Here is a 16,914-nt window from a genome sequence, read left to right on the forward strand (position 1 = left end):
TGCCTATTGGGAGATTGCAAAGTATTGAATAGCGGAATTTCTGGAGTTTTCCATCAGATCTGAAATATTACTTGGTGCACTATTAAATAAATGCAATGTCTCTTTTGTTTTATTGGATACCTCTGAGGGCAAACCAGGATTGTAGTTTTTTTCTGGTTAGGCAAAATCTGACTCTGGTATTGAAGGTAGTGCCTCTCCTGCTTTTTGAGGTCCTGGTTCCTGAAGCTCCTGATGCTCTACGGTTTTCGTATATTCAATTGCGTGTTTTCTTTCTTGTTCTTCATCAAGTTGCAGATTATTATTGACCTTGAATTTCTCGAGTTCAAGATTCCCGTCGTTATTTTGTTCCTGTAATTTTCCATATTCAACTATTACTGTTGAATTGGTCATTTTTGGAATATTGGGATTTTATTTGTTATTTCTGGACTTACCAAAACTGCTCCACTATGAGCTGATTTACACTTACTTTTTCTTGCAGATCGAACCATGCCCAATCTTTTCATATGGATTGTTCAGAATCTATGTTTCTTATAAGCCATGACGTACTAATAGTGGAGAAGCCCAGGATCTCCTGGTTTTATTTTAAGTCTCTGGAGAAAATGCTAGCAAATCTTCAGGATGATCCCTGCACTGGCACGGTCACCTCCACGGGCCACCCAGGTTTCTCACACCTCTGCAGCTTGCTAATGCTACTACACTAACGCCTTCCAGAAGTTCACAAAACTCCCTCCCTCTTACTGTTAAGTCTTGATTGACAGCTCGAGTGAGATTGAAGGTGGAGGTTAGTCTTTCCAAGCTCTTTAAATGCTCCAATCCAGACTATGAGGGCTAGGCTGATTAAAACAGACTGGTCTGGGAGATGAGGTAAACCAGTTCCCGGCTGGGATAGTATTAAATGTTTTTTGAACCTTAGGGGACTTTATCACTTGGTCCAGTTCCTTTTAAACTTTCTCTGCCTGTTCCCCTTGGACTCTAACACAGGCAGAGGAATGATTAATGCACCTGAGGGGGAGCAGGGCACGGCGGGAGCTGTGTGGAGGCAGGGTAGGAGCCACAGTTGAGCAGACAATGTGGGTGAAACAGAGCAGGACTGAGAAAAAAAAGCGGTGCCAAAACTAAGAGCTCCCCCCGCCGTGCAAGCCGCACCAGCCTAATGCTGCCTGCTTCCGCACTGCTGAGTTGCAGGCACAGCTCTAGCCTCACACGCTCGGTCCCTCCGTTCGTCCCGTCTCTCTGGAATGAGGACAGAGCCTTTCGGGTTTTCCTTTTACAGCTTCTCTGACTCACACCGGGGCCGAGGTCGGCGCTAATAGACCCCAGCTCCAGGAGACTGGCAGCCTCTTCAGCTGCACCACCACATGACCACTTATGTAACCACTTGCTTCGTCACTTCTCGTCAGTTCTGCTAGCTCTGGTCCAATCTTCACCTCATGTGTAGTAATAGAATCAAGCTCATATTCTGGGGTGACCAGGACGCGAGTGTTTACTCAATCCAAAAGCCAACATACCCAACATCTAACGATCTTTTCTTTAAATGTATGTGAATCTTCTTCCTCCACAAGTCCCTCTGTTGGATTTATATTAATCACAATGTTGTTTTCCAGCCACAGGCACACAGTCACCTGTGGGGTTGTCAAGCAATGAAAATACTGTGGTCACTAAAATACTCATGGAATCAACAAAAACTGACCAAGTAGAATTATGGAATTATTGATGCATACATTTGAATATGAGGACATTTTGGGATGCTAGACATCAGTGATTATAAAACCAGCATTAGGAGGAACTGTAATTCACTGGAACAAACATAATTCCATTGATATGAGCTGAGAATGTAACACCCATGTACAGAATAACTGAGGTAAACAGTGGGAGACAAATTTGTTTAAGGATCGAATCACATGGAAAACCATCATCATGTCCTATTTAGTTGTATGCATCATATGGATTCTTTACAGACCCACTGGCTTGTTCTCTGTGCAATTCCCTGTTTGTGAGGGTTTTACATGTAGGTGCTGCATTCATGTTGTGGTTGCGAGGAGTTGGTTGTGTTTATCTTACCAAGAAACCCAGGTGGATTCTGTTTGAAAAGACCTCATAGAAATTTCCTATGCACAACGCAATCTATGAAGGTAGAAAATACATCAAACTGTTGGTAACATGGGAGCAGAAACACTCTATGGACAGCTAGGTTTGGTTTATGAATACCACCAAAGGCATTCTACTCTGATCTTCTGAGAAACTGAAACAACAGAGTCCCTTACACTTCTAAACAAGAAAAAGTTGTGGATAAAAACATCACTTCACTATGGTAGGAGAACAGGGACAGCAGTCAATCCTTCTTACAGCTCCTTCCAAGGTCATGTTTTAATTATGGTGGAAAATAGCTTTCTGGACAGACCCCCAGAGTTAAATAGGTATGCACTTATCATGGCAGCTAGCTTTGTCTTTTAGAAAAATTCTTTCTGGAAGACTGTGGGCCCGATTCACAGAACTAACTTAAGACAAAATCCTAAACTTACTACATTTGGTATTCACAGAAGGCATTTCGTAGTAGTAAAGTTAGGATTTTGCCTTAAGTCTGTCTTAAGTCTGTCTTAAGTCTGTCTTAAGTCTGTCTTAAGTCTGTCTTAAGTCTCTCCTACTAATTTTGGTATTCACAGAAGGCATTTTGTAGTAGTAAAGTTAGGATTTTGTCTTAAGTTTGACTTAAGACAGACTTAAGACAGTCTTAAGACAGTCTTAAGACAAACTTAAGACAAACTTAGGACAGACTTAAGACAGACTTAAGACACACATAAGACAGACTTAAGACCGACTTAAGACAAAATCCTAACTGTACTACTACTAAATGCCTTCTGTGAATACCAAAAGTAGTAAGTTTAGGATTTTGTCTTAAGTTAGTTCTGTGGATCGGGCCCTGTGTGCTGGATGTTGAGATGGTATTAAAATCAAATGGAACCTAGTCACCAGTTGAGCATGCCCAGTTTTCCATAAACTAAACTACGAGAACCTCTGCAGGCTTTTCTGTGACCATTACAAATAACAAATTCCAGAAGACAAAACTATGGGAAGACTCAATGTGCTCAAGGTTTGACTTCCTGGGATGCATAAAACCATATTTGCATGTTTTAGAAGAGGCTACTCAGAGGCATCCATTCCTACATCATAACAGCCCTTTTGCTTATGCTGTCACCCTGGATCCTACACAAACGTAAACATTTTTGACTGGATTTGATTTTGAAACACATTACAATTCAAGAATGTCTTAAAGTTTCAAGTACTCTTTTCAAGTCCACATATTAGCCGGCAATTATTTGTATCTATAGGCAAAAATTCACATTTTCACCACATTTGGTGTGTTTTTCACTGCATATGCATTGTACATGGGAAAACAACACAACTGCAGCCTGGAATGTCAGAGCAGAAAAACATCTGGCTCATTAATGGTAGGGGGCAATGGGTGAATTGCTCAAGAGGTTGAATCCAGCTGCTGTTGCAAATCTATTCGTTTTTAAAGAGTGGGAATACATTGGGGGGGGGCTGATACGATGGTTGAACATGTCAAGGCTGCTCTTTAGCAGATTGTTAGGGATAGACATGGAAGTCTGGGCGGGTTTCAGTGTTTCCCAGCACAGAGCATCCCACAGGATCAAGGTGGCAACACATATTTCTTCATCAAATACTTTACTGCACCAATTTGAACTTTTTATTGGGCCCGAATGCATGTTAAAGTTGACAATACTGCCTCAAACTTTGTACATTGATGCAATATAGGCACCTCCCATTCCCATATGCTGCACACAGCAAAATGTTCCTTTTACACTGAGTCATTGGATATCATTATATGCCAGTCATACCTTTGTGCCTTTGATGGAATAATCCCCCAGAGGTCCAGTCCATCATCTGTTAGGGTGCCAGTCTAGATGCAAATGGACATGAGCAAATTAATAACAAGAGCAACTCAGTTTGAATTCACTAAGTAATTGTGGTGCTAAAAAATAAACCCATTCAAGCAACAAACAAAACAAATATATGGTTTCCATATAAAACATTTATTGTCAGAAAGTAAGTTTATTGGCCACAGTCCATTGAACTAATCTGTTTGTAGAACATAGACATATTTAACGTAAATAAAACACTTAAAATAAAATAAATTAATTAATTCCCTTCGGTTTTCTTTTCAATTGTAAAAATGTCCTAAGTGTAAATTGTTACCTCAAATTAATGCATAGAACATAAAAATGTCACGGTCACCTATTTCAATAAAACAGGCTTCAACAATTGACACATTTCCTTCATGTAAAACCAACAATCCAGTAAAATGTGCACACTTGTACTTTTCTTATGCATAACGCAATTGCAGTATTCACCAATTTTAAAGAGTTGCTTTGGGTAATTTCGTACCATACAATATTGCGGTAATACCTAATCTATATTTCATAATACTGTTTTGCAGACCTGGCTCAGACAATCCTGAATTGTACAGGTACACAGCCTCATTATACCATGAAACAATGAAGTGGGTGAACCACATTTGTTAGCGTACACAACTCAAGTTATATTCTCAGTCAAAATCTCCATTTTCATATTCATGTCTGTCCAGGACACTTTTAAAGGTAATCCTAAAGTGGGAGAATGTAGAGAGAGCAAAGCAAAAGATGTCCTTACAATCTCTTCTACACTTGCAGCCCATGACAATTCACTATTTAAAAAAATTGTTTACAGACATTGTCAATATTGCCCTCTCAGTCTAATAGTGACCTATACCAACATCTTATCCACAGTTTCATACTGATAAAACATCAGGATATGAGTTTGAGTTCTGACCTTATTTCTAAAATCATAGATGATTGGGGAATGCATAAAAGTGTTTTTTAGGCACTGGCCTTCCAGCTTATTCCAGTCATAATATCAACTCATGTAAGCATTTTCATACCGTAAAGAAATTTAGCTTGTAGATTCGGCTTACAAGGTTGTAAAACCGGGATCATGTCAGAACCTTCATAAACCCCATTAAACTTGCATAACCCCAGGACACAGGGACGTTTTTGTGTTTCAATGTTGTTTTTAACCCACAATTTAGTCCAAGGTACTTATAGGAGGTAACTTCTTCTACCCTTACCTTATTGATGAACCATTGATATTTTTTCTTCTGACAACCAAATATCAAAGTTTTTGTTTTGTCCATGTCTTAAACCATCTTTTGCAAATGCCTCCAATTTCCTTTTCAATTATATCGCTATTGCTTCAATGATTACCAAATCACCAGCATATACCAAACAGGGAATGTGCTGCCCTCTCATTTTGGGAAAAAATGCTTGCACTTCAGACAAAATGAGCAATAGCTCTAATAAACACAGCGCTGTCCTAGACCTTTTGTAATAAGTAATTTCTGGCACAAAAGGGCTTCTTGGTTTAGTTGGAGCACTGCCCAATTACCTTTGTGCAACTCCTTCAGAATATTTATTTATCCTCACAAATGTTTATGTTCTGCAGTTGCTCCCACAATATATCAGGTTTTCCCCAAGTCAAAAGCTATCTTGAAATCAACAAAGCAGCAGTATAGGTTGCCAACATCTCTATCTATTTAATTGCTATTGACTATAAACTAAAACTGTGATCCATTACTGAGTGACTTTTCTTGAAGCCGTCTTGCTCCACTGGTATTAAATCCATGATGCCTAAGTGCTGCTCTACGTGGTTAAGTAAAAGTTTGGAGAACATTTTTAATCTCACATCAGAAAGGCTGATACGCCTATTATTCATAGGATTGCAGAGGGTCACCCTTTTTAAATATGGGTTTTATTATTAACTACCTTCCAACGTTCAGTCATAATACCAGTGGTTACTAGTATTCTGAATACTTGGCAGAAAAGTGATGCCCGGCAGTCACTATTAATCTTAATTTTCACTAAGGGCAAGTTGTCTAGGGCAACTGCTCTGGTGAGCTTTGGTGCAGTAAACATTTCCTCAATATTTTTTAATTAAATTCTCATCATATTTGTACTCTGCTAACAGATGGTAATTATACCCCTTACTATGCCCCTTAGACATTCTATCCACTGGGTTTCAAGGACCATATAAGTTACTTTTATGAGTTTATCGGATCCATGCCTGTACCATCTTGCACGAGCTTCGCAAATTTCTTGGTGTTTTTAGACTGAATCACATTTGACAGCATTTGCCACTTTTTCATATAGAATTCACATTTTTCTGCTTAATTAGTGACCTATAGTCCTGCTTGATCCTAGTAAAATGTATTGATTTGTGCTCCACTTCTTTCTTGTCCATGAACAGGCAGTCTACTCTAAAAGAAGTGCCCACTCTTCTTACTATGGAAGGTGTAATCCCTACATTTCTCCTCCACTCTACGGAAGACGTCACATATGTTAAAATTCTCTACCATATACAATAGATATGCCCTCATCTTGGGGGAGGTGATCTGGGTCCTAACTGACAAGCTATCAAGATCATTATACAATAAGATTCTAAAATCTCCATCAAGAATGATAGGATATTGAAATTCTACAAGGTTAGAGAAAAGATGAGTCAGAGGGGTTACATCATTTATGTTTGAACCGTAATAGCTTGATAGTGAATATGTTGAGGGATTTATTTTAATTTCAGCTATTATCCAGTGCCCACCCTCTTCTACTCTACGCCTAAGTAGCTCTATCCATGACTTCGCCTTTAATAATATTGCTATACCTTTAGTATAGTGAATTTGGTCTGTAGATACCCAATTTCCCAACCATTTTTATTTTTAGAAGAGTTCCTTACATTCATGTCCCAGAGTCGAGAATCTGTTTTTGTCGTATAGAGAGAGACCCCTTTAAGCTACATCCTGGTCATAAAAAAATGCAAAAGATCATGGTATATTTTTTATTGTGCTCTGTGAAAGAAGTTTTCTGGGGGTTAGCTCTAAAAGAAAAGTTGCTGCAAGCGTTGGGTGCCTCCCACAGATCCAGGTCAGATATTTCAAAGGGAACAGCGGATAGACAGTGGGAACTGGGGAGCAGAATGGATAAGCTAAAATAACTGGGCGCATCTGTACCATTGAGATTCACTGCTTTTTTATAAGAGATGTGGCATAACAAGATGCACCACATCTCAGAACCGATTGAGGTGGATAAATTTATGGAGGAAGCAAAACTAAGGAATCCGAACCACGAAAAGAAAGTAATCGGTGGGGTGAGGGGAAGGCAATGCAGGTCATAGGCTCTTCCCCAACATGAGCTCAGTAGGCATTTTTTTTAAAAGGTCAGACTGAAATGTCTCCAGACAGCAGCAACGAGTTGGTACAAGATAAGGTCGATCCTGGCCGTACCGTATTACAGCAGGCTGTCCCGCATATGGGATTCCCCTGGGATAGCTTGGCAAAACCGCTGAACCGGCGAGATGTTAGGCAGTGGGGTCAGTTGGTGGATGATGGACAAAAGTTAACATGGAGCTTTTGGCACAATAAGACGAAAGGGGTAATCTCTAGATTTTAAATTTACCAGGTCAATGCCTGGCTCAAGGGCCAAAATGGGCTGTATGTAGATTCAGAACAAATGAAATTGTATCTCCAGGATACAGTGGCAAGGAAAAAAGAGGTGGCACTTTGGTATCAATATCTACTGGCAGCAGAACTGGCCGAGATGAAAACACCATACAGTGGATGGGATGGATGCTTGGCAGCTGTGGAGCTGGCAGATTTATGGCAACTTTCTTGAGCTACACATTATCTGGTGGTTAAACTGGCTGCTTTAAGAAAAAAACACTTTTTTTTTACCTTGCATAGAATCTACTGGACCCCAAACAAGCTGGAAAAGATAAAAGGGAGCATTGATATAAAGTGTAAATGGTGTGGCAGCGGAGATGCTGACGGCGTGCATATGTTGGCCACTTGCCCAAAACTGGAAGAATTTTAGTCAGCAGTGGGTAAGACTATCTCGCCCTTTGTGGTTGGCAACATAGAGGTAAGCCCTGATTTAATTATGTTTGGGATATCCCACCAGAAGAAAGGCATGCATGATTTGCAGGTAAATTGCCGCTTTTTGATCTTCTACTTCATATTACTAGCAAGGAGACAAATCTGCAAACTTTGGACTCAGATTGAGGCTCCCTCATGGCAGAGACGGAAGAGATCTCTTCATTTTTTCAAGGAGACGGATAGAAGTAGGGTCGGGTTCTGGGACTTGCTAAAGATTTGAAGATCTTCCTGTCCAATGATTACACCCTCTCAATTCAACAAACTGGGAGGGCTGTATAAACTTTGATTTAACCCAGTAAATTTAATTTATTTATAGCCGATTTTGGGCACTCACGAATGGCTCATCGATTGGAGCCAATCGGTGGTGACATGAGGACAATATATATGTGAAACAGCCATAGAAGTTATTGCAAAAATAGAGTTGTGTAGTGATGTGCGCAAAACAGCAGGCAAGCTGCAGCGTGCTTATGCTAACTTAGAGGGGACAACTATGTCTCCATGGGCAATATGACGCAACCAGGAGAGATATCTTTATTTCTCGTTATCGTTGCCTCTAAGGATTGTTTTTGTATGGGTAGCTGTCACTTCCTGCACAAAACATATTCTGCCTGTTATTCTGGGAGCCTTGTGTTATAGCTTCAGGGTGACAGTGTTGTCACTAGGCAGCACATAGAGCGCCAGGTCATTAAGAAAGCAGGTATGTGCCATATCTTGGTAAATATGTCACATCCCTGCCCTCTCCATTTGACACAGTTGTTTTGCTGAGTTGCGCTCTGTCAAATCATGATAAATCTGGGACCTGATGTGAGCCTCATTACAGTGTTAAAACTGTTTGTCATCGTTTTGAGAGCAAACGTGTTAAACTGATCTGGGCGCTCTATTCTGAGGAGTCTGATTATTTATGTGTGAGCCATAATCCAGATTTTTGGCTTCAAACAATGGAAACATACATTCCACAATACTTCTAAGCCTCTGCGTGTGCATGGTTACATAACCCTACATGCTGCGAGCATAAGGGTACACTAGCAGCAAACAGTATATCCAATCACCATTGTCACACAGTCTGCTTCCTGTTACATTTCTTTCCCACCTAGGATTTAGTTACTTTGAAAAATTATTTTAAGAGAGGCTGTTAACTATATAAACCCAACAGAACAACTTTAAAATATGATTACTAACTTTATTAATGCATTTATCAGCCAGAGGGAAACCTATAATGTTTTCCCCGTGTCATTATTGTTCAATTCTGTACCATCTACATTAATTTCATGGTTGCACAATCTTCTGGTTATCCTTAAAATTACATAACCAAGCAAGTTAAGACACCAATATCCAAACAAGACGTCAATTCACAGGATCAGAAGGATACAAGAACAAAGGCTACCAAAATATCCACAACCATGGAACACACATACACACATAAAGAAACCTAGAACATGTATTCATAGAACACACACAATAAACACATTCAGAGCTGTGATTATAAAGCACCTAGATTACAACACATTCTTACATACCCACATGTCACACAATGCATACACAATAAATACAACATGCATTAAGTATGCATATATGCTTATATAAACCACACACACCATGAATACAAAAGTCAACACACATAGGATCACACTAACAAAAACAAACACTGCAGTGAAACACAGGCATGCACACAAAAACCAATCACACGCACGCATGTACACACACACATACACACCCATGCATGCACACACAATATGCATAGCACTGATCATATGACACAAAACAAAATGCACACTCTACACTCCACAGAAACATAGTACATACACTGTAGTCACTGTATACTAAAAAGATATGCATAAAGACACACAATCTATACCATGCACATACACAGCATAGATAATTCAAAACACACTCAATAGAAACACACATTCCCACATCTCACACACCACATGCCCTGGAAGAATCATGAATGCACAAACACAGACACATGTGTGCATGCTGTACCCATCAAGAACACATTCAGAACCACAAAACGTCACACATGTGCACATAATAAGCACACATATCCCTACAGCAGCTATACCTATCCCCCCTCACCCAGCATAACAAACAGATAACATAAAAATAGTTCCAAATGCTCAAATGCACAAAATAACTATATACACATTCACACAAAACACATACACACATACACACATACACACACAGCTAATATAACATGAGCCCCAGTGCATCACCACACCTCCCTGCCCCCACACAGATGTATACCTGTTTGGACTTTTGTAAATCCAGATTCATGATTAGCTTACACATTCCTGTACAAATTAAACTGCAAATGTGAATAATTGTATACATTAATTTGTCAATGGGAGCATGTAAATTGAGCAGGACTTCAAAGATGTATATGGTTCAAAATGAATAGATAATCATGAAGAATCCAGAGAAATTATTGATAAACAGCAGGTGTAAAAAAATGCATGTGAAAATAAAAGCTTGCTGCCAGGTCTCCTTTCATGAACAATGATATGCCTTCAGAATGTGTGCCGACACCACCAAGCTAATATTAGCCGTGGGAGTAACTCGCATAACTCTGTGTTGCATAATCAAACAGAATTACCTAAGAATTGTGTGAGATTATAAAAGAAGAATGATTCTGTGTCTAGCACTATTTCTTATCACAACAATGTCCCCTCATGTCAAAGATTGCTGCACTAAATAAGGATGAGGACACACAGCTAAATAATCTGGGACATTCAGTTCTGAAAGTTAGTGATCGTGGTAGTCCCAGTGAAGCATGGAGGCATGGAATTTGAATTTCTTCTCATCGGGCACAGACAGAAGTAAACCAGGTGAGAACAGTCGATGATGGAAGCATCTACATACCTTGTCAAAACAAATGAGATTGAGCCATCCAGCAAAGCTGATCTTCTTCGGGCTGATGCAGCAAATTCCCTCCCTTTTCAACCTCTTCTGGGCATACATGATTCCGACAGCCAGACCGGCTGAGAGAGAAGGTGGGACCATACCGGTCACAATAAAGAGTGACAACACCACTGTATCACTCACAGATACCTGGGTAAAAAAATATTAATTTCAACAAGAATCTCATGGAGGAATTTTCCATCAAAGACATTTGGAACACTAAAGCGTGTTTTATATATTAACAATGTCAGCTTTATTCTATCAAGTTAATGAAAACAAATTAAAAATACCCAACCTTTTCAAAACGTACTATGGTTTCCACTTGTGCACTGTAGAGAATCATAGCCACATATTTGCTTGTAAAAACAAAACAATCTTTGGACAACCTTCAATATTGCACTGCTATTCTTTTTTGAAATATAATGTTTTCCACTTGTATGTTGTAAAGAATCATCGCCAGCACGTGTTTTGCAGGACTCTTTTTCCATAATATTTTGTGACAAAACTTTCATTTAGTAAAGTCAATGTTTTTTGTCTGTCCCAGTTGTAGACCCTGGTGTTTGCTCAGTCATATTTGGGTGGTAAATGAATATCTGTATGCTTCCAAATTGTACAAATATCATTTGTATCCTGATAGCTTTAATCAGAAAAGCACATGATAACACATGATATGTTGTCATGATACTGAAAGACATGTCACTTTCTTGATATGATCAACATTATTAGGATGAGAGTCCTCTTAGCAGATCTCATTTCAATTGAGCCCGAACAAAATCATAAGGCAATGAAAGATGCCCTCCTCTGAATGAGTGCAAAATCAATATATAACTTCAAACTCCACTCATGTTCAAAATCAACTTCTCTCCACCTTGCAGAAATATTTCTCATAGCTTAAAAACAGGACAAATCCACCCACGCTGAAGAAACTTTAACACTGGTGAATTTGCTAAACTACGAACAGAGGATTTCCTTTAAATCCAGAAGAGACTGTATTCCAACTAGCAGATAACATGAAAACTGAAACTCTAAACATTTTATTTATTTTTATTTAGTTAGAGAGTTTTATAATGTGTGAACATGATACAAAGGTATTAGAGTGCTGTACATAGAAATGCCCATTGCAGTTCCATACCAAAGCAAAAAAAAGGAAATCATATAGTGTAATATTTCCATTGAATCAAGATCACTATAGGACATCAGTTTATTGTTTGTGAAAGACATTGGTCCATCACAAGTAATATGTTCACAATCTGCCCTTACCTGGAACCCAGTACTTCCTGGTAGCACTTTGACAGAGAAGGCCAAGGAGTACTCAGGATAGGTGGTGTGGATTAGTACCAGAGTCCTGAGGCACTTTCAGTATCCTGTACCTCGGTTTACCGGATTACCTGAAAAAAAGACTGGTACAGCAGCTATCCACACTCCTCCTGTTTAACCTGCCTAAATGCTCTTCATTATCCCAGTACGACAACCAGTTACATTGGCTGCCAGTGAAGAAGAGGGCTATCTTTAAAGAACTGACAATAACACATGCAGCCTTCTAGAGGACTGGCCCTAAATACACTCAGGACAGAATGATCCCCTACTGTCCTAATAGATCCCTGAAATCTCAATCCTGTGTTCTGCTGTGTATCCCTCACAGTGGACAGAAAAAATGGGGTGGCTCAAGCCACTCAGTACTAGCTGCCAGATATTGGAATGCTCTCCCTGTATCCCTGAGAATGTAAATGTAAATTGATACTTGTATAGCGCACTACTCACCCGCAAGGGTCTCAAGGCGCTTGTGCGAATACCGCTGTGGAACCCATCCTGGCTTTCCCTGTGAGTCGTCTACTCCTGGGCCCCTGTGAGGCATCTACTCCTGGGCACCCACAAGGTGGAGGCCAGGCATCCTTAGCGTTGTGGGGGCCGTTATGGAGGTTAAGCAAGTTATTGCCCAGAGTTGCAGAGTGGGACTCCATGATTGGAATGGCACCGAGGCGAGAATTATCATGTCCGTGGAATTTTTGAGCCCAAGACCCGCCGAGGCGGGGAATTGAACCCTGGTCATTGAGCCACACTTCTCCACATCCAGGATATTAATAAGTTGGTCTGTCTGTCTCACGTATTGCACTGGGACACTCTAGTGGTAGCTGTGCACTTTATAAGTCCACCATAGATTTATTAATTCACTGTTAGACCTGTCAGCATTAGGTTGGTTTTCTCCAAAAACTTTGTGCCTGCTTACCTCAAGCTTTTGCTTAAATTCATTTCATTTTGTTGGTTTTGGGAATCTGTGCACTTTACCACTGCTAACTAAGCTAAAAAGACCTAGACGGAGCTGGAGGAGTCAAACTTTGCAGAATTCTGCTAATTTTCTGAAAAAAGTGTGATTCCACGGAGTGCCAAGAGTGGGCTGAGTAAGGGGGGTTATGACTGGGCATGGAGCTGCAACAGTGCAGGTGACGTCTGACAACTGCTTAATTAGTCGACCACCTGTATCTCAGTTCAGTCATTCACCCATCGTGCATTCTCCATCATACACTTTGTGAATCCTATGACGGGTGGAATGCACTATCTGCCAGTGCACCCGGCTGTGCAGATATAGTGCGCAGATGCTCTGATGGGACATCCCATTGGATCCACACACAGTACCATTTCACACGCAGAGTCCCATGCCCTCCGTCCCACCTGTTCTGGATTCACTCAAGCACACCAGCCCAGGGTCCCTGCACACCTTGCGTTCGCCTTGACCACCACACTCACTGCAGACGCTGGAGCAAAGCAAAGCCACAAACACACACACAGGAAACACCGAAGAGTTCATTGTGGCTGCCCTGTGCCTCCTTGAGCTGACCCCTTCAACTTCAAATTCTTGGAGCCTGATAATGCTCAAGCCATCACTGAGGTTATTTAAAGGGCTCCTCAGATGACAAGGAGAGCAGACGGTCCCAGCTGCACTGTCATTAGCACACCCTTCCCTCCCTTCCCACACACAGCCCCTCTCAGACTTGGAGAGGTGAAAGGGCATTAAGCAACTTGGCCTTTTGAAGGTCAGCCAACTACTCAATGGGATCGAATCAAACATATAATACCAAATGTTAATTCAGGGACTTTTTCTACAGTTTATGCAAAATATTGTGATTGCATTTATAAAGCGATTACTACTACCCCTCAAGTGCTATCATGCTATGATGAAAACCAAGGTTAGTGGTTAATTTATTGGTATTAGGTTCAGTGGAGTCTTTCTTTATGGGAGAAACCACAAGACTCTGTTCCTTACTAAGAGACCTGCTGCTCTGTGGATGCTTCGAATATTGTACCAATTAGCTTTCATTCACAGTTAAAGAAACCAACACATGGCATCAGTAAGTACAATGCCAGCTGACTGCTCTTGTTTACCATTAGCTTAATTACATTAGGGTAATTTCAGTGACGGTGTTATATTACGCTTTTTCACAGGGTTTTGCATCTTCAGTTTGGTTATATTCTGCACACAGGAGAGGACAAAGACAGTAAGACAGAGCAGTGGTAACTTCACTTTTCATTCACTTCTTCTCTACCTCTTCTATCTACAGCAAAGCATTTTTCTTCCTTCAGAACTCTATAGTATGTGTACCCACAAGGCTACATGCAGCAGAGCTGAAGGCCAAGCACCTCGTCCAACGCAGCTGTTGGGCTCTGAACATGTTGGTGTCTACTTACATTGAGGAAGCTGCAGGCAGTGGTGAAGCAGAAGCCTGAGAGAGAGTGCCACCCAGTCAGAGGCACGGATACCGGAAAGGCCTTGCATACACTCTGGACAGTCTAAGTTCGGACTCGGAGGTGGCGCACAGGGTGGAGACGGAGTATCAGACTCAGGATGGAGCTGCTACAGAGGGATGGATAGAGCGCTTTTCACGCTTGTGACATAGGTATAAACCGTGTGGTTTTTGGCAGCAGACAGCATGATGGACAATGTCACACAAACTGCATTCTATTCGGGTGGTAACTCCACTCCACTTGAAGTGGGGAGTTTTCGCTGAACTCTGTGCTCCCAGCGGAGCGCGGAGTTGCAAAAACTCAGTGAACTATGCTGGTGGAGCAGAGTTCACTGCCTACCCTTAGTGCTAAAGTGTTTGTGCCCACCACCCGAAACATAGTTTGATTGGCATATGCCTAACTGGGATATTTGATTTACTTAGCAGCTATAAATTCATAACTCCGGTTCTACTGATTGAATTTTTTTCATTGTTGTGTCAAATAATTCATAGACATTTACTTCATTTTTGTAAATTGTTTTGGGATTTTTTTTTGTGTTTTCACTTTATTACTGCTAGTGTGCTGCATAAATATTTTACATATTTCCTCTAAGTTAAATGTGGCTGCTTTTGGGCCAAGGAACCCAGGGTTTAGTTCAGGTTAATTTATGACTTTTGTGGTTCACCCTGCAAGGGATTGTGGCTGTTACTTAACCAGGGTTCGTACCCCAGTCAATCAATAACCAATTTTCTCACAGGCATGCAAATAACAACGTTAACAAAACCATTGTCCAGCCAGTGCCTTTACTTGTTAAAATTAAAAGTACCTTATTACACCCACACTATGAAAAAAATACATTAATTTCCAAAAAATATACATGCTGTCAGGTGATAATTCCTATGAGCACACTATCTTAACATTTCAAACACCCAGTGAGCCCTTAATACTAAAACAACAATACCCAGCACATAGTAGACACTATGCGAGATAACAAAAATCTTGTCAATTGGCTTCATCACAAAATCACCACTTTAATAAAACAAAAAACTAATGATCACCACTAAAACCACTGTGGATGGTACCACCTTACAAAGACATTCCAAAATGCAAATAACAAGTCACAGCCTAATTTTGACTGTCAATAAAGCACTTGGATATTCAATGAACAGTGTGCATGAGTCTCTTTTTTGTAAACCTTTATACAAAGCAGACTGAGGACCAACCTGCAGAGGTCCATGCACCAAATTTCTCTGTTTTCTATGGCCTTTTGAGGCATCACTTGGGGCTGTTACTTTTTTCCCGTGAACTATCTTAATCCCTGTGAGACATACATTGTAGGGGGTCAGCCATCACAGTTTTATCTGAATGTCAATTGTGACACTGATTTATGGCCAGACCCTTTGTGAGGGCTTGAGGGGTTCACCTCATATACGGGTGACCAGTTCTCATTGTGATGTGTCACGTACATATAGATCCAATAGAAATGTGGACACATACTACAGAAATCTGATCTGAGATGTGTATAATGAATGGAGATATCCACAGGTATATCTTGAGCCTTCAAACATTTATACTTACACAACATGTGGGTAGGTATACCACACCAGCGGTAGTAGTTGTGACCATGAACAACATTAGTGAGTGGAGAAACAACACATCACTGTCTATTATCTTTGGCATGTATGCTCATACTTGATGATCTATAGTCCCATAATCTACACATAATTTGGGTGATACTATACAAGACGAAAAAGCTGAGGATACAAAATGTTTTTAGGCACTGAAATTCATTAAAATTCAACTTGATAAACCGATTGCTGATCAGGTGACTACCATGACCCTAACCAATATGGATGGGTAGCAGTACAAGAGCATGGCGGGTTGGGCCAGCGGTTTAGCCTCCAGACTAGATGTGTGCAGATATGAGATCACGTAGCAAAATAGATGACCGACGAATTGGCTCCTACAAATGGTATGTGCCCACATGCTAACACCCACCTAGGGTGGGTGGTGAGCTCAAAATACTGGCAGTGTCAACCCATTGAAGAAGTAAGTGCCCAAGGCTGAGATTAAAACCAGGGGTACTTAGATCTGCTTAAACAATAATGAACATACCCTTAAAGACCCTGTGCTCTGAACTATATGTGGGGTTTGTTACCAACTTGGTGCTCCTTACCTATCTGTTTATTTTGATATGATTACGGCAGCACTATCGCACCATTAGCAAACTGATGGCATGGTACTATTCTGAAGGGGTTGCCCCACGGTGACTGGCCAGAAGGGTTACAGACACATTCTTTAACTTGGGTTTCGCA

At 40.6% G+C, this 16,914-nt stretch overlaps 1 protein-coding gene across 1 annotated transcript in view; it reads right to left on the reverse strand.

The window, feature by feature from the left end:
- Nucleotides 1-16,914, reverse strand: part of LOC146788639 (putative cation-transporting ATPase 13A5) — a 586,298-nt gene that overhangs the window by 361,756 nt on the left and 207,628 nt on the right. Inside the window, exons 12-13 of the mRNA XM_085635842.1 lie at nt 10,841-11,029; nt 3,861-3,922 (exon numbers count right to left, since the gene is read on the reverse strand). Coding sequence (XP_085491968.1) covers nt 3,861-3,922; nt 10,841-11,029 — 251 coding nt within the window. The remainder of the gene's footprint in view (nt 1-3,860; nt 3,923-10,840; nt 11,030-16,914) is intronic.

The sequence above is a fragment of the Triturus cristatus genome, chromosome 11, assembly GCF_964204655.1.
Source record: "Triturus cristatus chromosome 11, aTriCri1.1, whole genome shotgun sequence".
Classification (NCBI taxonomy): Eukaryota; Metazoa; Chordata; class Amphibia; order Caudata; family Salamandridae; genus Triturus; species Triturus cristatus.